We start from the raw sequence: 23,272 nt of genomic DNA, 5'->3' as shown, positions 1-23,272 counted from the left end.
AAAAAGTTCACTTCACCCCTTACAAACCACATTTCATTCTGTCCGAAACTGCATTTTTTTGTCTATTTGTCTCAACGACCCCTAATTCATATGGTGAAGTTAACATACCATTGACAAATAAAAATTAAGTCATGGGCTGGGGTTGTGGCTCAACGGTAGAGCACTCGCCTAGCACATGTGAGGCCCTGGGTTCGATCCTCAGCACCACATAAAAATAAATAAAATAAACATATTGTGTCCAACTACAACTAAAACATAAACATTAAAAAAAATTAAGTCATAGCTAAAGTTATGAATCTAGATGACCAGTCATTATCTCACATTCTCTCCCTAGGGAGCTTTTTAAGTATTCAAGTTACTTTTTCTTCCTTACCCTAAAGTTTTCTATTTCTAGTATAAAATATAAACAATGTTTACCTCCTTTCAACAGAGAAATCTGATGTTGCCTCTAACACTCAAAATCATAAATTCCAAGGTTTCTAGAGCATCAGTTAAATAATAAGTACACATGTAATTATATTTTAATGTCACCATTACTTGACTACATAAAGAACAAAATAAGCTGCTTAAAACTGAAAACAAAGCCTATACCTTACAAGTTTAAAACCAGAAACCCTAAAGCTTAATACAAAGACAGTTATCCATTTAACATGCTTTTTTCTCAGCTTTCACTAATAAATTGTGGAATGCCATCCAGAGATATCCAAGTTAACAGCTATATTTAACTATTATCAAGAAGCCAATATTTTTCTCTTTGAATTTAGCAAATGAAAGAAAAATGATAATTTACTTAAAAGCAGCCTGAAATTTTATCAGCAAATGAGTAGCATGAAACTAAAGCAGCAGTCAACAGCCAGGAAAAAAAAGTAGTTTGGGGGTGAGGGAAATGGCATTGAACACTGAGTGTTGCTGTGAAATTACAGTGATTCACATAGCATCTGCTATCACTGTGACACTTAGGACAGAAAAGGTCAACACACCCACAATTTCAATATTGCAAAAGACGTCAAATCTATAAATGATAAATCTCCAGGTCCTGGTTTCCACATGTGCCTCATACAAAAACTGCCTCCAGGGGAAAAAATTTGAATTTATCCTAAATGAAACTATGGGTTTTTAAATCTCAACTCTTCTCACTTGTTATGAATGAAGTAAACAGCTCTAAATAAACTAAGATTTTTAAAGATAAAAAGTGGGCATACTAACATTTAAATCTAAGATATTTGTGATATTACAAGAGAAACTTACACAAAAACCATAAACATAATGACTTGTCTATTATAAAACTCTAATGTTCTCTTTTTTTTTTTTTAGAGAGAGAGGGAGAGAGGGAGAGAGAGAGAGAGAGAGAGAGAGAGAGAGAGAATTTTTTAATACTTATTCTTTAGTTTTCAGCGGACACAACATCTTTGTCTGTATGTGGTGCTGAGGATCGAACCCGGGCCACATGCATGCCAGGCGAGCGCGCCACCGCTTGAGCCACATCCCCAGCCCCTCTAATGTTCTTCTATTTCAATAAAATTATCACCATTCTTCCCAGAAAAACCATCAGTGAATGAAAGTAAGTGAATTATCAGGAGAAGCAAGTCTCATTTAAAGACCGTTTCAAATACTATCCTGAGAAATTTTAGGCACATTATCAATATCTGAAATCAAAATATTCTGAGACAAACAATAAGAAAGTTATGTGTCCTCCTTCCCAAATGATCTAAGTAATGCTGTAATGGTTTTATTTATCATCGTAAGCACCAATAGTCAAACACACATACGCACTCCCACAAAACCAACTATTCTTCCACAGTTTGCATTACATAGAGAGATGTATATCTCCATGGTTTATTCAGAAAGTTTACTAAAAGGGCAAAGTTTGCCACAAACTCCTTGATTTCTGAAACTTTTGGTTTATCATAAAAAGTAAACTTTAAAAAAAAAAAGTCAGGGACAACTGAAAAAAAACTATTTTATTTACTAAACTGCAGGTTGTTTAATAAAAACTATGAAAAAAATTCAGCACAAATTAAGATAAAAACCTAGTTCTCTTGAAGCCTATCAGATGATGCCCTTTGAAATAGTGAACTTTATATTCAGAAGTCTAAGTCAATGTTAGCACTGTAATGATGCTATCAAAGTGACTATGGTTATCACCATAAACAGCCAGCATTATGTCAACAGAAATAGCCTGTTTCCATGAAGGATTGTGTAAATAAAGAGAATGAGAATTCATAGTAAGTGTCTATAAAAGGAAAGGTCTGATATTTTTCTTAAAAAAAGAGAACAACTAATCAGTATATCAAGGAAAATAAAAAGTCAACTCTTCCTCACTTTTCCTTTAAAATGGCACATGGCAAGAACATCTTTCTATCCAGAGTACCCTGAAAACAACTGAGTGAAGCTTATGAGTCTCACTTGAAACCAGATTGGCCAATATGTTAAGGGATACTCAATTTTGATTCTTCAAAGGAAACTCCTTGGCCAACCCCGTACTTTTATCAAGTTCAACTTAGTTTAAAATGAAGAAACTGAGGCTGTGGGAGAAGCTGTGACTGACACGGGAGGTCATGGAGTCACAGTTTCATTTGTGCCTGAGCTGACAAAGGAACTCCCATCTACATGACAGAACCCAGGCCAGTGTCCACCCTCCGGGCTTTACATTCAGTTTTGTCATCATTTACAATTTGGCACTCACTGGGAATTATTAATAGACAGATGACTTTCGTCAATGCTCTCACAGAATGCCCCAAGACTGAAATAAAGACAACACACCCTCACAGCCATTACTCATTACTGCCAGCCTGAAAAATTAATCTAGGTGACAGTCATTTCTTACTTGGTAGAGGACACTCCTTCCTCAGAAGAATCTCCAGTAAGACTAATACAAATATCGTAATCACCTCCTTCTCCATTAACCTCCAAAAGGCCTGTGGCATTGAACAGACAAGTAGCTGTCAACTTCTGGAGCTCAAAAGCCTTTCTTCAGTACTGAGGATCCCAAAGAGTCTGCTGCCAGTTACAGCTACTGATACTTACCCACATTAGAGATTAACACTAACTTTTAATGAGTTCCAATTAAATGAGAAATCAAAACCAGTATGTTAACACATTTAAAAATAAGTCATGCAACATAAACAGATGTTTATGAAAAACTGCACTATTTCCCCAAATGACAAACTTTAGTGACAAAGTCCTCCTTTTGTTTTTTATACTTTTTTGCAAGCCACTTAAGAGAACATAGCTGAATCTTAATCTATTTCTGCATTCACTGTGTGGTGATATGCTCTGCTTCAAGTACATGGAGAAAATCTGGCCTCGTGCATGTATGTTGCTGGAAAAGGAGGGACATATTTTAAAGGTCTTTTCCAATCACTGTAGATAGGAGTCTTTGATACTACAGTGAAAACTGGTGGTGAGTTAAAGGTTAGTTGCAATGTGGAATCTTAAAATCAACATGTGTTATTACAAATCCACTGGTTTACTTCCATTTGGAGTGGGTCTTTACCAGTGCCTGATTCCTGACCTCATGAACTTCCTTGAAAAGATTTCTGGAAGCCACCAAAACACACCTTGAGATCTATTAAAAAACAGTTTAGAGTTCAATCTAAAGTCAGAGAATACCATCAAACCTAGACACATTTACACCCTACTTTGAGCCTTTATGACCTTTAACACTAATGTATTTAACATTACCTGAAATGGAGTGGCATCATCACAAATTAAGAAAGAGGCAAAAGGTTAGATTTTGATTTAAAAGATATAGAATAAAAGCTTGAATGAGGTTAAATTGATGATTCTATCATGGGGACTGAAATCTAGAAAAAGATCTATATATCCCCTGATCCTCTGATCATTTCTTTTACTCTGGAAATGATCAAAACAAATATGTTTGGATATTATCTACCTGGAAGGGTTGCAAAGAATTTATAAGAGATTTCAAATAACTTCTGAAGTTTGGTCATTAAAGATTTTGAAAAACTCATCTTAACTGGCATAAAACCCAGTATGTATGCAAGCAGCACAAAGCCCTTCAACCATATTAGCAAATTCAAAGAATTCTGGAATATCTAGAGGAGACAGACCACACCTCTGGTCACTGATTGTTATCGACCTGTCTACAGCTATGGTTTACTGAATCATTGGAAGGGGGTTCATGAGTCGAGTTTGAAAACAAGAATTAAAATAGGAGAAAATGAATAAACAACAAAGGTCAGAAGTAATGATTTTAGCTACTGCATTTCTCTGCTAATACTTATTAGAGAAAAACTTTTCAGCAAATCCATAGTCTTTGAAACTAAAAAAAAAAAAGCATAAGCAGAACTGCATTAATAAATATGTGGTACCTAACCATTAAAGAAAAATACCAGAGCTAATTTACAAAGTATTTTCTTTTAACCAGAACTTGAATACTTAGAATATTTCTTAAAAGATTTTGTGAAATTTCCCTTTTCTTCATTTTATGAAAATGAAAAGAAATGGAAAGATTATGAAACTATTTAAAATAACAGCTGAAATGTATATAGTGCATACTAACACAACAGATGTCAAAGAACTTCCCATAAATTAACTCCTTTAAATTGTCTTACTCACTGTAAGATAGGTCTGTTTAATCCCAAATAAGAAAACTAAGTCACAGAGAAGTAAAGAGATATACACAAGGACACAAACAATTGAGTGGCAGAACTGGAATTTCAACCAGGGCAATGATGCCTTTAGCCACCAGGATATCCTACCCCACACTAACTCAATGAAACCATCACTTAAACAAAAATACCCACACTGTGTGCAAAAATATCCTCCGCTGAAGATAAAACAAAACATAAGCAGCAAAATACATGCTGAATTTGGTTCCGATATCAGCCACATTATCTTAGGTCTCGTGCTAAAGTTTGGAATATAAGAGACAGAATTAGACCATGATTAAAGAGCTCATGCTTTGGAGAACTATAAGAATGTACCCTTTATGGAATGCTTGCATCTATAAAAATGAGAGGAGCAAGGTTTGAGTCAATGATGAGAAAAGAATGCACAGAGAAAGAAATCCAGTAAAGGAGAAAGATGGAAGAATACAGGTTAAATTCTATCTTATTAATGGAATGGACATACTTTTCACAAAATAGATTTTTAAAGAAAAATATTCACATAGTCCATGCTGCCAAAGGAATGAACTATATCTAGAAAACCAATTCTTTATATATTCCACAAAGGGATCATTTATGACAACCATGTAATAAAAAGGTACTGAAGCAAAGTCCAATGTGAGTATTCATTGCATAACTCAGAACCACCCTTTACAGTCATCTAAAACTTCTTCCTTGTTTTTTCTAAATATATACAACATGCTATCTGCAACAAAGAGAGCCAAGAGATATTTTACAGTAAATAAAGTATGTCTCCTTACAGCTCCGAAGAGTTATAAATATATCAATTCAAAACTATGGTGACATATTTCACTTCCAAGAAAGCAAGATTGTCCACCTAGTAATTTTAGATGTGCTGAATCTTTAAAAAACCCTCAACAGTTAAGGAAATGATTTATTTGCATTGAAAACCACAACTTTCATATGAAGAACCTACCTAGAAAAGGGTGGGAAGGAGGGAAGTTTGTGCCTAACAAATTGGGGTTTTCATTTTTCACAACCAAGAAAGTGATACAAAATTTTTTTAGAAAGACTAAGACCATAAAGAAAATAATTTGATGCAGTTTCAGTGAACCAAAAAACAGCTAAAGGGAAAAATATATATCTAGCATTTGTCTACTAAAGTAAATATAGTAACTGGTGTGGAAAATGAACGTTTTCCAAAAATCTAAAAAAGACAATGGCGGGACACCTATACATGCTCCTACAAAGTCAACAGGGATATTTTCTAGAAGATTTTAAGAATGTTTGCTACCTCTACATCAAAAGCGTTATACCATTATATCAACAAGCAAAGGGGAGGACTAGAAAACCACTGTAAAAACAAAAATAAAACAGTAATAAATTCAAATGTAATAAAGCTAAAGCTAACCTTCAACATTTGATAGAGACATGATTTAAAAAAAAAATAGAGGGGGAAAAAAAAAAACTTACCTTGACACGTTTTCTGGAATGTATTCTAGGACCGGATATCCATCACTTCTTCTAGATGACAGATCGCCGTGTGATTTCCATGACTCCACTAAAGTACTGACAGGAGGAAAGGAACTCAGGTGTTGGAAAGATTGGTCTCTGGCAGATCGTGATAAAGATATTGTACCTTGAGCACCAATCCTGTAGTGAAAGGACTGTCCGCTGGAATTCACACCAACAATGGCAGATGAAGGGATGCTGGCCTCTGGGTAATAGCTCCCATCATCTGGTTCTTGTTTAATCCCCACTGGGAATCCACCGCCTTCACAGTTACCATCAAAGCCGGGCACAGGTGGTCCTAAAATTCCTGATAGGGAGTAATAGTCTTTATCATCCATAAAGGAAAAATATGAGCCATCCATAAATGGAAATGGGTTTACTGTTGGGTTTCCTTTGAAAGAGGTGCCTGAACATGAGTGCTTGGTTGATTCTTGCTTTATTGGTACTGAAAACGGAGACTCAGAATTGATTTTGCTACTTCCTCCTAGACAGGAGCTGCTAAAAGCTCCATCTGGTTCTGGCTTTATGTACTGGACAATGTTGAGCTGGCCAGTCACACCATTTGAGATGGCATTCTCGACTTCCTCGGTCTTGGGAAAAGGGACCTCGTGAGCACCTTTCTCGTGTGTGTCTGGACTGGGAACCACATCCCGGGTTGCACCGGCTCCAGCAGAGGTGCCAGAAGCAGGGTAGCTGAAGGCATTGTTTATAGGGCTGCAGATGGATCCCACAGTACTGGCTGTCGGGCTCGAAAGCGTGGATCTGTTATTCGTGTTGGAAGGGCTGGAAACAGAGCACCTTGAGTTATTGAGATTTGCAGGGCTGGACACCGAGGAGCGCAGAGTGGCGTTATTAGGACTGGAGACTGGAGATTTTACGCTGCAGTGACTGGGAGGGCTGGAAATTGGGGATTTCATGCTACTCAACGGACTTGAGAGAGGAGAGCCCACGTTGCTAGCATGTGCGGGGCTGTGCGACCGGGAGCTTCGGTTTTCAACAGTAGGGGAGCACGTCAGAGGAGTTCCTTGGGTGATGGGGCTGTGCACTGAGAAACTGCCAAAGCTGGTTGTGGTGGAGGACACGGAGTTGATTCCAGCAGGGCTGCAAACTGAAGATGTCATGTTCAGAGGGCTGCAAACAGAGGGGCTCTTGTCATGACACATGATAGGGCTTTTAACAATGGCACGCATGACCCCACCGTTCATGGAGCTCCCGGAGTCAGACATAAATGACCTCAAGGGCCTGCTCACACTACTTAGAGTGGAAGGACGATGGCCATTCTCTTTGTAAAACTTCACCAGCTGTTCCACATTTTGGTAAATCTTTGCTGGGCTCACGCTTCCTTGTTGGTTCTGCTGATCAAAGGCGTAGTCAGCATCTCGTACAGAATCCATGTACAAACCCATGGACTCAGCTACTGTGGCTGACAGCTCCTTCGATTCCAGCTCGGTTTTAATGTCAGATGTTAAAGTCCCAGACCGATTATTGTCTTGCTGAAGGCAGGGGAGTAGTTCGTGTTTTTCTTTGCTGCTTCCTTGAGTACTGCTGTTTGGAATAGCACCGGAAACACAGCTTACGTTGACAATCTCCATGTAGTTACTCTCATCGGTCCTCTCTGTGGGTCCCAGGGAAGAACGCTCCACAGCCTGAGAAACTTGACTCCAACGTCTTTCCATATCTAGACCTTCAGGGAGACTGTGGTAGCCTTTGGTCTCCATAGCTAATAAATAAATTTATATTAAAATGTCAGAATTAGTTATGATGTTATTATGCTAACAATCATTCTAAAATTGCATTACGTACGCTACACATGCACGGTCTACTTATTATAAGCAATAGTTCTCATTATGTTAAAACTTACCTTCTTGGGTGCTGACATAACAGAATATTGACTAACTTCTCCAGAAGCCAAAATAAGAAACTGATCATATAAAACTACTTTGCATCTAAATTTAATATTTGCTCTAATATAGCCTTTAGATTTTGTGATGAATATTTAACTTACTTGAATATTAAATAACATTAAAATAACCCTGGAAAGTGATGAGGCAGTCAAAAGACAAACAGAATTTATCAAGGTGGGGTGATCTGCCCAAACTCAGAGACGGTGAACAAAGTTGGGCTTGCAACTCAATCTTCTGACTCCAGTGCTATTGGGAATCTTTTGATCATATGGAAGTTGCCTGCCATATCTAATACATGGCCTTGTTAAAAACAACATGGAAATGCAAATAAATGCACTCAACAAAGGAAATAGAGTAAAAGTGGCAATAAACATACAAAAATGAAGGACGTCTAGCAGTACGGGGTGGATTTTTTTAAAACATAGGATTACTGGAATATTTTATCCTGAATTCTATTATTTTAGTCAGTCTTTTCTGTAAACAATAAAATTTAACAAGTATATTTATCATAGGAAAATAATTTATTTTTTTTTAATTTTAAGACTTTCTTAAGATAATTAGTGATGAGGATGATTTGGTATCAATTCTGAAACATAAAGGCTTATATACCTCAATTGAGTTTGTCCACAAATCAGAGAGGCTGTATGACAGCTCAGGAATGCCAGGGTTCTTCACCATATTTCAGTACTGGCCAGGACTCTGGCATGAACCTTCGCCTAGTGGTCTCTCTGCTAAAAAGATTCCCTAAGGTCAGAGGCTTTTATTCTCCACAGTGACTGGAGGGAGATCTACAGGGATCCTAAAAATTTTAATCCATTCATTCACTCAACAGTATTTACCAAGTGCTTGCTATATTCTGTTCCTAAGACCAGGCACTGAAATGGTAGCGATGAACGAACAGGCATAGTCTGGGTGCCCAAGGAGACCAAGGATTGTTGTAGATATCATCATATCATTAGTTATACTAAATATCAGTTCCTGGGTAGATAATGGTTTGTGTTTATAAAATTCTTGTGTACTATATAATTCAATGTGATATTATACAAGTCTTTTACATTTACTAACTCTTTTGTCCTTACAAACAACCCTATATGATGGGTGAAAATACTATCTAAATAATAAAAGTGGGAAAACTGAGGCATGGCCACACAGCTAAGTGGCAAAGCTGGTTTCTCAGCCTTGGCACATTTTGGACCAGATGATTCTTGTGGCGGTCTGTCCTATGAATTATGACATCTTTAGCAGTATCCCCGATCCCTGCCCTCTAGATGCCATGAACATGAACTCTTCCCATTCCTGACAACCAAAAATTTCTCCAGACAATACCAAATATCCCTAGGGGACAAAAATCACCCCTGGTTGAAATCACCACTCTAAAGAAACATTTTACAGAAAATTAACTCATGTGCCATAAATTTTTTTCTGGATGCGTTTTTCAAGTCCTTTTAAGTCTAACTCATCTCCTATGGAAGGATCCTGCCATTTCTGCAGTTTTGTACATGAGCTTCCTGTAGGTTCCACCTCTTTTGCCTTCCATCCTCCCTGCTAAAAAAAAGTAGTGACCAGGAAGCCCTTCTACAGAACTCATATTAGATTCCATTGAAAAATGACCCTACCAAATAAGTTAACATTAGATATCACAAGGCTCTATAATGAAATTTAATGCCCAAATTGTCCCGAGTATTATAATCACCTCTGACTTTTCTGTATTCACTACTAGACGTTAAGTTCTGAGATGACAAACTATCAATTTCAATACTATGTCCCCGATGAATATTAAAGCACAAATAAAAAATGTTAAACTATTATACGATAATCAATACTTAATTTGAGAACATTAAAATCTACCAACTATGTAGCATGCGTTCACTTAAAGAACATTATTCTATGAATTCCTAATCAAAAAATCAATTACAAACAGTGAGAAAATAAATCAAATTACAAAAGTTGAGATATTATCAGGTAATTTCAGCTAAAAAAATCTGGTGTAGATAAAAACCAACTAAAAGTTGAACATAAAAAATAGTGTATGGGAACCCAAATGGGTAATACTGGACTTTTCTACTCACTGGAAAAACTATTTAGCTATAGCCACAGGTTGAAAATATTAAATATGATGTGCTTCCTGTATCTAAAAATATTCTGTTTTCCCCACACCAAAGGTGAATGAAGGTACAGATGTTTTAGGTTCAAATTCACTGCATGCCTATTTGTGTCTAAAACAGAACACTTTGTGTGTATCTCATTCCCTTCACACCCCAATTCACACTGCCTTCCTAGTACACTGCATCACCATCTACCCAAAGGCCTAGAAGTCATCCTTACCAAAGGGCCTCCACTGGCACATTCTACTACCAGGGCCACAGCCTTATTCTCTCTCTGGGGCCTACCCTGAGTCTGAAGGAGGATCCCACCCAGATGATGTTCCAAAAAATTCATTCTCCCAACTGTCTTTTGGGAAGATTGGTCACTCATTGCTCTCTTGAGGTCTCGTACAGTAAAATGTGTGTTTCTAGAACCTTGGGGACATTCTACAATGCAGAAGTCACTTTACTTTTTAATCCAGCATTCCCTAAATAATTTGGCTACTGACACCCTTTCTTCACAGAACACCTACTAATACTCTGAAGGGCGCTTTTCATCACTCTGCTCTAAAGCATGAGCCATATGCCAGCTCTATAAGGCTATTATGAAGATTCAAAGAGAATCTCTATGAGACCCTGAGCCAAGGACTATCTTAAAGCAGACTCTATAAGGAAGCAGCTTATCAGCTAACATCAGACAGCTGATCACAACTTTCCAAGTCCTGTTTCACTAGCCCTGAACTCTCTGAACAATATCATAAAGCAGCCTACACTTCACTATGTTATTGACAGGACTATCATTTAAGAATTTGCCAAAGGCTTTGCTGAAATCTAAATTAGATTTGTTTAAGGTATTCTCATCTGCCAACCTCATTTACCTCTCAACAAAGGAAAGAGAGTAAAGGTTGACAATAAACACATAATAACAGAGGATATCAAGCATCTGGATGGCTTCCACTGCAGTTGAGGTCATTTTTTTAAAAAAAATATTGAAATATTTCATGCTGAATTCTTCCTATTATTTTAATTAGTCTTGTCTATAAAAAAATGGATCGTGTTAGAAATTCATTTCCTATGTTGTCCTGGAAACCTAAGTTGTCTTTTTAGAATTAGCATAATGAGGGGCTGGGGTTATGGCTCAGTGGTAGAGCACTTGCCTAGCATGTGTGAGGCACTGGGTTCGATCCTCAGCACTACATAAAAATAAATGAATAAAACAAAGGTATTGGGGCTGGAGAGGTAGATCAGTTGGTAGAGTATCTCATATACACAAGGCCCTGGGTTCAATACCCAGCACCACAAAAAAAAAAAAAAAAAAGTATTGTATTAATCTACTGCTAAAACAAAATTTTTAAAAAAAGAATTAGCATAATGACCATGGCTTGGGCATAATTTCAGTCAACCTGAACATACTAGTGAATACTGAAAAAACTAGCTGATGACTATGATCCTTACAAAACTTAATATCCAGAAAGTAAAGAGAAAGTTTTTGATACTAAAGAATAAAATGAAGCAGAGAGGGATATACATACACACATTCATATACATACATAAACACACAACACATATAAATTTGCATAAAAATCAGTCTTGCATGCCTTATAATGCATATTATGTGGGCAAAAATCCTCATACACCTTCAATTTTGATGTAAGTGACCTCCCCCAGGACAAAAGAACATTTACATTGTAAGGAAAAGCCTGATGGAGGTTCTATTTTAAGGCATATAGTGTTAAGGCTCTTAAACACTATTTTTATACAGGAAAACCTGACTTCAAATTTTCATGTTTTGCAGTCCATGTGAAATTACCCTTTTCCATAAGGAAGTAGGGTTTTTTTCCCCCCCAGGAATATAATTAAAGATCCTTAGGAATTTGTATTTTATCTCAAAACAGTTTCACTTTTCTTATCCCCCCACATAGTCCCATTTTAACAGCATCATTTTCTATAGTTATTTCACTATTAGATACTACTTAATGACTAAGTCTTCAGAAATTCATAATCACCATTAAGTTACATAGCTGTATAAGTTCAGTATATATAACCATCTTTTGTCATTCACACTTAGAGAACTATTACTTTCCCCTCTTTTAAAGATAAGGTAAATGAAAGACATCTGCCCAAGGTCACCTAAGAGAGCTGGAGAACCAGTTAGAATTAGGCACAACTGATTTCTATTCAACTCACCTAATTCTTTGGGCCACCTGATCTTTCCAAAATCCCCAAACAAAACTATGCCTCCCTTTAAGTAAAAAGCTCCACTTTTAGATTTTAGATTTTATTTTCAAAACTTCAAGCCTTTCCGCGATAATGCCATGTCAAACATGAAATTAAAACTTCACAGATGGAGAATGCTGTTATCGTTCCTATGTAAATATCCTCAATATCAGCACCTAGAGAAATGGCATTACAAAATGTTAAGAAGCAATTTGTTTCCTTTAAAAGTCGGAGGTTCCAAAAACTCCTGCTAGCAAAAGTTTTCCTAACTTCTATGCACTAATAAATAATTAAAACTGATGGTGCCATAATCATTATGATTTAAACTTGATCTTTCAAAAATCAATAGAAAAGCCACGCACCTAAAATTCAGCGCGTCAAGGATGCCACCAAAAGAAGATTCATACCTTCTCCCCTGCCCTTAGAATTCCAAAGGATCACAGAAAACATAGCCGATCTCAAGAGTTTGGGGGAATATTAGGGAACGCGAAATGCACGAATTTCCAGAGCCCCTTTCATACGGGATCTATATCTCCTTCAATTGCCCTTTTTCGCTACACCTCCGGCTGAGATTTGGAAGCTTCCGCAATTGATAGAGGAAAGAAATATTATTTCAACGTCCTTTAAAATTTGTACAAGGAAAACGATCTGAAATTCATCTTTGGGGAAACAGAAGGGTGGTAGACCTCCCACAGCCAAAGGCGGTTAAAAGCTGCTCGTTAGAGGGCATTTATCCAAAGTGGCCAAACTTTCCCAAAATAGTCCTCTGGCGGCCAAAGGGGGGAAAAAGTGGAAAACCAAAACAAAACAACAAGCACACAGCACCATACTGACTGTGCCTCCGTATTACGCAGCCACTTCTCCCTGCGAAGTGCACGCACCCGCGCCGCGGCCGCACGCCTAGCAAGGCAAGAGGCGGCCCGCTGCGCACCCCTACACACCTGCCTCGGCCAGGGTCCGTCTCTCGCCTTCTACCTGTTGCAGCGCTTGCCACCGCCACGACACCCCTGCTGCGGAGCCCCCCTAAATCCAACCACATCCAGGCCAGCGAGTGCCGCCCTCCCTGCAGCGGGAGAGCTCGAGGCAGTAACGCTCTTGCACCCAGGTGACTGCACGGGTTTCCTCTGAGCAGCCTGAAGTTGGCTCGCGTCTCCGGGCCCAATGACACCCCGGGCGGAGAAGCTGAGAGGAGGGGGCAGGGCCAAAGCGGGCAAAAGGGGGAGAGAGGGCGGGCATAAGCCCGGAGGGGGAGTTGGCCAACTGGAGAGCCGGTCCTTTTAAAAACGGGTCACATGTCCAGATAAAGTTCAGGTTGCTATCCCGCCCCCCTGAGCCTTTCCCATTGGCCCGAAGGGAAGCAAGGCTCCACGCTGCACGGGTCAGGCAGGCTTCTCATTGGATAATCTTAGCTGTCAGTCACGGGGCGGGCGACATGACTGATACAAAGTTGCTGCGACACAGCCTGGACTCGGCAGCTTCCTTAAAGCCGCAGCGGCGGCGGGCGCTTGGGGGTCCGGACGGTGATTATGACACCAGAGCCCTATCCCGGCTCTGCCCCCCGATCCCCCTAGCTTGACCGCCCCAAACCTGCTCTTGACTAACCAGCTCTCCTCCTGGCCGACCCCAGGATACCTGGAGAGATGTGAAAAGTGTAGTGACGCGGAAGAAGTCGGGTTTTTCCGCGAGCAATCAAAGTGTTATCCCCTCTGGCTCTCCACCTGCAGCGCCAGGTGAGCGGCAGCCGTGACCCCAGTGCCGCCCACAGCATCTGCGCATAGGAGAAGACTCCGCGTGGGCTTCAGTAGACCCCCGAGGTTCCTCTCCCCGCCCCCTTCCTCGGTCTCCTGAGTTACCTCTCAGCAGAGCAGCCGCAGTCTCCACTGCCAGCGAGCAAGAGGATCACGTTCCCACTCGATTTGAATTTCCTTGTTTTAACCGTGCAGGAAAGCGGGTGATTGCAGTGCAGCCAAAGCCCTTTAAACACAGTCTTCCTCCCACCCTACCCCACCCCCACCAAAAAAAAAAAAAAAAAAAAGTGCCAGGGTCAAGAGCTGCCGCTCCCCTTCCTTATAATTTTGTTGCTGTACTTTAGTATTGGATTTTTCCACTAGTTCAATATGAAATAGGGCTTACTATGAGTATATTCACTTTATATTGGGTGGAAGGGGTGCACATAATCGGGACAAACATGCAGGAGGGAGGAAAGGAACCAAACTGTTTTCTAAGGATCGAGAGAGTCTGCACCAAGAATTTTCGGTTTCCCTCCAACCGCCCCCACCTGGATTCTCCTCCCGCCCACCCAAACGCTGCCGTTACTAAGCAGAAGGATGGGCTCCTTAACTTTAATTTCTAAGGACTTTTAGGCTCCTCGTATGAGGCTCCGGTTGGCCCAGAGTCAGCATCAGTGACGTACACACCTAAATCTGGTCCCCCGGCCCTTGGCGACCCGCAGGCCGGCGGCGGCAGCTGTGCAGCTCCCGCCTCACCCTTGCTCTGCGCTGGCCAAAGCAGTGAGGGAAAGAGGGCACCCTGTGCCCAAAGGCCCCTCCTCTTCTTACAGTTAGTTAAGCTTCGGGATTCCGGACCCGAACCCGAGGAGACTCGAACTCTCAGCCGCGCCAGTCGGGAACTCCGGGAGCCAGCAGCGGCACCGGCAAGCTGGTCCTGACCCCCGACTCCAGTACTGCCCCCCCCCCGCGCTCCTGCAACCTGGAGTCCCCGCCGAGCGTTCCAACTTTCCCGCGGGGCCCGCCGTCACGCGCGCTCTCCCCGCCCGGCGGGCAGTCGGGCATCGATCGTGTCCTGGCCGCGCGCGAGCGGCGGGCAGGAGCAAAGGGAGTCCCAGACCTAGGGCCAGGGCGTGCGAAGCAGCGGTGGCGGCTCAGCCAGTGTTGCCGAATTATTCATTATTAAAGGAAAGGACGTGTCTCTTTTACTAAGTTTTCACCTCCTTTGGGGAGGGCTGATCTTGCCCTGGATCTCAGCTTCTTGCAAAATCTAGGTTAGAACCGTGCAGGGGCAGCCGCGGCTCACGCTCGCCGGCCGCCCAGCACCCTTGCCCCGAGGCGGCCCAGCAGGCATCTCGCCTCCAACCCGCAGCCCACCTCCGTTCGCCAACCCGCGCCCTCTGCCCTCTGCGCGGACCCTGCCTTCCCAGGGGCCGCTCCCGCACTCTTCGGGCCCCTTTCTGCCGCCGTCAGCGCAAAGTGACTGTCGCTGCACTCACCTTTTCTAGGACATGGTGGGGAGGCTGGGGCGGAGGGAGAGGGGCAGCGAGACTCCCGCCGCCGCCACTGCTGCCGCCACTAGCAAGTCCAATATTAGCTGGCCAGCTGTGAGGATGGAGAGGATGATAATCCCGGCAGTCACCCTACTGACGGTGGGTAGAGCAATGGAGCGATAATGTGGTTACCCTGCAGGAGGTGGCGAGTCAGCGGCGCCAAATCGCGTTAGAGGGGGCCGCGGGCACACGCTCGCCCCCAGCAGCGGCAGCCGGGCCTCAGGCGGTCCCCTCTCCCGGGGCTGCTTGTCCGCCGGCGTTGACGGTGTTGGCCCTGGGAGTCAGCCAGTCCGGCGGGATGATCCCGCGCACGCTGCCCAGCAGCGCGGCTTTCCGCGCCCCCTCCCAGGGCCTGGGGTGGCCGGTGACAGCTCGGCGGCCGAGCGTGAGCGAGTGTGTGTATGTGCGTGTGTCTGTGAGAGAGAGAGATAGAAAGAGACAGTGAGAGAGAACCGGGGCGGGGGGGGGGGGCGGCCGCAGGGGGAGCCCGCGGCGCCACAGCCCACTCCCTGGGTCACACCCTCACTAGCAGGAGGAGGTAGCCCGGTGTCGGACCACCAGCTGGTGGGAAACTGGGCTGAGGACACCAGTGGCCGCCCTCCCAACCCCAGCCACTGACAGCAAGGAGGCCGAGGGAAAAGGGAACCCCAAAGCACGTACCCCTTCCTCCCCTTTCTGCGGCCCCCCCAAAGTCCGGCCCTAACCTCTAGCCGGGTCTCAGGTGCAGTTCCCACCCAAGGTGGTAATCAAGGGCCGAAGACCACGAGCCGGGGGCGGGAGGGAAAAGTTTCTTTTCCTGCTCCCCCGCTGCCCACCCCAAGAGGCTGCTCCTCTCCCCGCCTCTCCCGGGCTCGTCGTGCCTCTGCCCCACCCCCACCGTGGGGGGGGCGCCGAGGAACGACCGGGTGTCTGCGCGCGGGGGCGTGTAGGAGAGTAGAGAGGAGCGGCGGCCGCCGCCGGTCCCCTGGCTCTGACGGCGAAACAGACGCCGGTGGCGGCAGCCGGGCTGAGCGAGCCCAGGAAGGGGCCGAGCGCCAGGACCCCTCCCTCGCCGCGTTCCGCGCGCCCCCGCGTCGCCCCGCGCGCCCCCGCGCCCTCGCGCTCGCCCAGGCAGACACCTACGCAGATGCGAAAGTGAAAGGGGGGCGGTGGAGCCTGGCGGGGTGGCGGCGGACGGCGCGCGGGCACGCGGCGGGGGGCGGAGGATGGACCCGGGAGCTGCGATCCGGGAATTCTCCCGCGCCCGCCGCGCTGCGGGTCTGTCTACAGCGTCCTCACTCTCGAGCCTCTCCAAAGTCCCACATCCCCAATCCCAGACACACTAATCCCCCTCAACAGGAGCGATGTGTGCGCGTGTGTGTACGCGCGTGTTCACGGGCACTCGCGGGTGTGCGAGATAGCACTTCTGCCCGATAGCACTGTCTACCGCGCCGTTGCCCTGTACCTTCGGGTGGGAGATTGCAGGGCGCGGGGAAGACTAGTGAGCGTCGTTTAAAACTAGGTTCACCTGCTTGTCCTGTATCTGGAAGTGACCTCACACACGCCCCTTTTCTAGCTTAAACACTCCTTTTCCTACAGTTTTATGCAGCCTGCATTGACCCCTCTTCTCTAGGTTCTTTAGCGTTTTGTTCCTAAATAGCTGCGAAACTTGCTAATCCCTTCCCAAATAGTACCACGTTAAAAGCGGAGCTGCCCTGACAAAACAGCCATTCGCCTCATTCAACCACAGTCCCACTCTCCCAGTATGGAGTTTCCCATTCCTTCTGTCACCCACATAATGTTACACTATTTGATTCTTATATGGCTCGAGGTGGCATTTTGGCTTTCAGCAAAACAACCTTTTACCTGCTTCTTATTTGTAAGAAAGGCTTCCACATTAATATTTGTGAAGATATACCTAGGTGAAATGGAGAAAATATTTAAATAATATGTATTTCAAAATTAACATGATATATGTTTAGTGATCTTTTAAAAGAATCATTTAAAAGTGTGCTCTTATCTGTGAGCTGAGTTTGGAAATGCATCAAAAATAAGATGGATTGACATTGATGGATTGATAACAGAAGGATGGAAAGATATGTAATAAAGCATGTATGGAGTACAGTATTAATGGAAGAATCTAGGTACGGGGTATACAGGTGGTCATTTCAACTTCTTTGTTAACTTGAAATTTTTTATAATAAAAATACTAGATGAAACTGTCATTCATGGTAACCTATAAATTGTATATTCCAATTTACAAAATTGATCAATAAGGCCTTGACAGTTCCTTCCCCCTTTACAAAATAATTTACCATAAAAATTCTTTACCTAGGAATACCATCTACTATTTTAATCAATAATCTCAAATACAGTTGTCTCAGTTACTGACAACTTGACCAAACTATGGTACAAAATGGGGTTATTCGAACAGCAAAATTTTAGAAACTTAGAAGATATGTTGCTTTGCTTTTCCTTGGTCATCACACACATTTTTAAAACTTTCCCTGCCTTAAAAATAGTTTGGTCTTAATAGGCTAAGATTGATCAATTGTGGCAGGGGGACCCCATATGCCATGTATGTCAGCGTCTCTTATCCTATGGGAGAGATATGAAGGGTTAATGGGTGAAAGTTTATTTTTTTAAATATCTGAGTATTTAGATGTAAACATAAGCCAATATATTTGAATGATTAAGTTTCCCTCAGGTATACCACATTCCTCTGTATATTCTCTGTTGACCCTCTGAGCACAGCTTGAGAGGAAGATCCCAGGTACTTTCTTTTAAAGAGAAGGTGTTGCTGGTTTTGCTTAGAATCATCCCACAAGTAATGCCTCTGAGAGACCCCAACAAAGAAGAGAACTCAGGGCGTGTAGGTTGTTAGGAATACTATTCATTCCTATGCCCATTAATGAAGAGTTCCATCAACTGAAAAAGTGAGTTCCTAGCAATGTCATTACTTGCATGTTTTTAAACCTCTCTTAACAGTGTTTGTTCTTTTAACCTTTTAGATAAGCATATTTGTTCTTTGCAAAAGGATAGAAATTTCTTTTGAAAAAAAATTAGAAATTAAGAAAGAACAAGCACAGAAAAGGACCTTAACTCCATCCCCCATGTAGCTGCCAAATAGCTTCCAGCTTAGAGAAGCATCAGATATCTCCTTTGACAATTGTTCACCCTCCTTTTCACAGTCACTGAACCTGGGGACACCTCCCTCCCCCATCCCATTAGTGTCAAACTCCCTGAGGTTTGCCACAGCAAAGTGCACGACTCAGCGTTTGCAATTTACATGTGTGACATCACATCCTCTATTATGTAACTTCAGATACAAAGCCTAATATCTAAGTTTGTGTTGGAAAAAATCCTCCCTAAATCTTTGTTTTCAGCTTTAGCAGAGCCACCCTTTAATTCCCAGTTCCTCAACCCATTTCTTCAACAGCTGACATTGGGGGAGGGGAGAGACACAGATTTTAAGTTGTAAAAATCATAAACCAAAAAAATTGTTAAACATATTCTGAAACGTATTATGTACCTCTTCTTCATATCTTTGCTGACAGGAAAGACAAGACCATTAGGTATCACATAACTGTATTAAGTAATTTTTAAAAGTTAAAGGCTAACGCATTTAGTCATAGTTAACTTCATTAATAAGCCTAACCATACTGGCATTTTCTTTTTCTTTCTAAAAAGCTTAGATTTTTTTCAGTCTCTTACCAGCTGTTGGAAAGAGTTGAGAAAGACAGGGAGAGTCAGAGAAAGAAAGGGGGGGGGGGGCGCGTGTCAGAGAAGATGAATAGGAGAATAATGTAAGATAGAACTTCTTCTTTGTTTACTGCAAAACACACATGTTACAGTTTATAAACACTGCAAGCAAATAAGAAATTGTGGACCAGAAGATAAACACAAAACATCAGGGTTTTTTTTTTTTTTAATATCCAAAATGGCCCAAATTCAATTTTCTAGACTATTAGGAATATTTTTATTAACTTCCATTATTTATTAATTTCTGTATTTGTTTGCCTATTTATTCATCTGTCTACCTTACTTCCATTTATAGTCAGTTTAAATAGAAAATACACAAACTTAATACATTTCTGTGGCCAGATTTTGAGATGGCAGAGCACCAAACAGCACATGCATCACAATTAGTATGCCATATTATTAGAAGCAAATCAGATTTCAGTGTGCCTACACTGATGTTCTAAATTTAGAAATAATGTACAGTAGTTGAAAAGGGGGGAGGATCTTACAGCAGTATATTTTAACAAAAATAAAGACATTTTCAATTTCCCCTCCTTTTTCATGTATTCTTGGTTTAGTGGAGGAAATTCATCACCTTTAAATAACCATTCTAATCTTAAATAACTGCATGATTGTGTGTTCATTAGAATTATACACCACGGCTGTTTCTCTGGTATTATGTGCAGTAACAACCACACACACACACACACACACACACACACAAAAGTGAAACAATCCATTGGGTCAAGTGTGGGAAACAAGCGTAAGTTTTTGTTGAACTTGATGAAAAACTCATTTAGAATTTCTCATTAGGACTTCACAGGAGCAGTTAGTTTTTCAGTAGTTGCTGCTATATTTTTAGCAGCATTTTAACAGCTGTCAGTAACAACTAAGACAACATTTTGATCAACACTATTTTTTTTTATTCCAGCAAAGATGATTGCAAAAAAAACCCAAATGCTTCAGGATTTAAATGTTTAGCCATAAAAAAAAAGAAAAAAAATATTTTGATACAAAATGTTACTAATGCATCAGAGACAGGTAATAACCAGGTAAAATGAAGCCCAATGAATTTTTAAATTTTAATTTTCTGATGCCTTTGTACACATAATAAAGATGATTTTATTCTTAAAAGATGTGGTCAGTATCAGACACAGAAAAGTCAGAATAAAAGGGTGCACCCTGTTCCTTGTCATATATTTGCAAATAGGTCAAGAATAGTCATGTGGGCAGCCAAAGTGAACAAAATCTTTCCCCTAACATTAGAGTTTATAAAGGGAGGTTATCACATGTCAGATATATGACACTGGAAGCAGCAGACAGAAAAATGTAAGAAGCTTCATGACAGATGTCTCATTATTCCTAAAGATAGAGGTAAATTTGCTATGGGTAATGTGTTACAAAGCAAACTAAAACTAAATCTCGGCAAGTGTCAAATTTCTCTTTCACCTGTAGTCTACCCAAATTGAGTGATTGTTTTTTTTTGTTCCAAGACAAGTAGAGGTAATGGTATATTATTAAAGAAGCTTACTGAGTCATCTTATTCAGAGGTCATCTGCTCATTTCGAGGACCTAATCCAAGTTTTGAGTCTGTCCCAAAGAAGGCAGCTGAGTATTTCCAACTTCATCTAGCTGGCACAGTAGAGAATTTATGCATTCTTATCAAATGATATTTTTATGATATTGCATTTGTGTTTGCTAATCCTTTGGGGGTTGCGAGCCCATTAGCTCTTTCAATATGGAGCATTTTTAATTGCATGATAGAACTTTCTTTTTCATAAGCATGCAGTTTTAGTAAGAATTAAAGTTAGATATCCTTTCCATTTTTCCAACACAAACCTCCTGCCAGGTGCAAAGCTCTAGGTGTTGATAGTTTTCAGGCAGTATTATATGACTTTATTAATGTGAACATCTCTGATATTTAGTATCTATGTTTTAAAATGAAATATGTCTGAACATTTTCTATGTGAAAAGCATATACACACACATACACATGCTATGTTAATTATTGATATTAAATCACTATCTATTTTGAAGTACTTAGTGCTAATTATAGCTGGATCTTACTATTCTTTTAAAAAACAAGTAGATGTATTTCCTTTTAACCTGATTGATTATTAAACAAAACAAAACAAAACAATGCTGTAAATATCAAGTTCAGATTATTACTCTTCCTCTGTCCTGAGTGTGTCATAAAGATGGACTCATGGCTTTTGAGGTAGGCTTTAATTGATGCTTCTTTTTCAGTTGTCATCCAATCAAAAGGGAATATTAGGTAAATTAAATGTGATGAGCTGTTGACAAAACCCTCGTGGCTATACCTAGTATTTATTTAAATTTAATAACATTTTTATTGTGGTAAAATACATGCAGCATAAATTATTTACAATCTGAATCTTTCTAAAGTGTGCTGAAGTTGAACTTTCCTGATTTTTAACCAATTATTTAGAAGAGGATTTCTTTATTTTTCTCATGGGCCCAGACTTCCAGTATAGACCATGATTTTAGCCCCTCATTAAGAAATGATATTGGCATTGTAGCATTCTACTTCTATAAGAAGTTGAATAATGAAATTCAATCAAAATAGAATTCCTATATTTTTAGAAATAGATCTGATGACTAATCAAGTGAATTTGATAGAAATTAAATATACTGCTACATTCCCAGTATTACTTAGAAATCCATTTTGACCTGGAGTGAGCAAAATACAAAGGGGAGTATGAGAAGACTAGATGTTATTTCTTAGCAGACTTTGGAGCATTTGTCCTCGAAAGACTGTGGAACCCATTCAGAAAGAAAAACAAACATCATTGACAGTCTTTGAAAGGAGTCTTACATGAAGAAATTAAGTTTCTCTAACCTAGTAGATGGTGACATCACACACATAGACAAAAAAACTAATCATAAGAGGTCAATGAGTTTATTTTTATCTTTTGCATTTTTTAAAATCATTTAGGATTTTTGACTGCATCTTTTAAAATATTGTTATATTTATATTTAATTATAAATACTATTAAGCATAAAATATTTTGTACATTACAAAAATGTTTTACAAAATATTTCAAGCATGCGAAAAAAAAAAAAAAAAAGAATCCCACAGGCTCTAGGGTAGTCACCACCCTCATGTTACCAGGTGTGAACATTTTGTCATATTTGTTATAGAGGCATATTTGCATGGGAGGGATACATTCCTATGTCATGGCAGAGGTTACTGTTGGAGAGGAAGGGAGCCAGAAACTATAGAGGGTAGAGCTTATTTATGGAGTGTGATCAGTTTTAGAAGTCCTGGATATTACCATCACTCTCTGCTCAGACATTTGAATAAAGTGAATCAGTTCTAAGACAGTTGTCCCTTGTTATCCAGGTGGGGCACTGGTTCCAAGAACCCCTCTGATACCAAATTCTTGACTGCTCAGGTCCCTTAGATAAAATGACATAGTATTTACATATAATTTACACATAGCCTCTTACTTACTTTAAATAACCTCTAAAATACTTATAATATCTAATACAACATAAATGCTTTATAAATAATGCTATGCTGTATCATGTAAGGAATAATAACAAGGAAAAAAAAAAAAGCCTGCACATGTTCAATACAGATGAAAGATTTTGGCCCCAAATACTTTTGAGCTACAGTTAATAGAATCTGTAGATGCAGAACCCATGGGTACAGATGCACAGCTCCATATCTAAAACTTGGGATGGGCTCCAGGCATGCAGCTTCAAAAACAAAACTATGACTAGAGCTAGTAGGTAATCCAGTTGATGGTTTCAGTTTAGGAAAAGGATTTAAAAATCACCTGTACTTTGTGAGATTCTCAGGAATGTAGATAACTACAGAGAACTGCCCACTAGGGGAGTACAGATTCTTGGGACAGAACCATTCAAATTCAGTTCCTTCCAATGGTACTTCTTATTGGGTCATTTTCTAAACTTATTTCTTCTTAGCCTAATTAATTT

The 23,272-nt window shown here is 40.9% G+C and overlaps 1 protein-coding gene across 3 annotated transcripts in view; it reads right to left on the bottom strand.

The window, feature by feature from the left end:
- The window catches only part of Nr3c2 (nuclear receptor subfamily 3 group C member 2), a 325,266-nt gene extending 311,032 nt beyond the window's left edge, over nt 1-14,234 (bottom strand). The window contains exons 1-2 of one of the 3 annotated variants that reach the window (XM_076864297.2): nt 14,163-14,234; nt 6,066-7,824 (exon numbers count right to left, since the gene is read on the bottom strand). In XM_076864297.2, coding sequence (XP_076720412.2) covers nt 6,066-7,822 — 1,757 coding nt within the window. In that variant the 5' untranslated portion in view covers nt 7,823-7,824; nt 14,163-14,234. Of the gene's footprint in view, nt 1-6,065; nt 7,825-12,671; nt 12,722-13,250; nt 13,466-14,162 lie in introns of those variants that run through there. The other 2 variants (XM_076864296.2, XM_076864298.2) reach the window with 2 other exon arrangements.
- Nucleotides 14,235-23,272: the final 9,038 nt, after the last annotated feature.

The sequence above is a fragment of the Callospermophilus lateralis genome, chromosome 8, assembly GCF_048772815.1.
Source record: "Callospermophilus lateralis isolate mCalLat2 chromosome 8, mCalLat2.hap1, whole genome shotgun sequence".
Taxonomy (NCBI): Eukaryota; Metazoa; Chordata; class Mammalia; order Rodentia; family Sciuridae; genus Callospermophilus; species Callospermophilus lateralis.
Note: the sequence above shows the minus strand (reverse complement) of the source record. Positions and strands in the feature narration are given on the sequence as shown.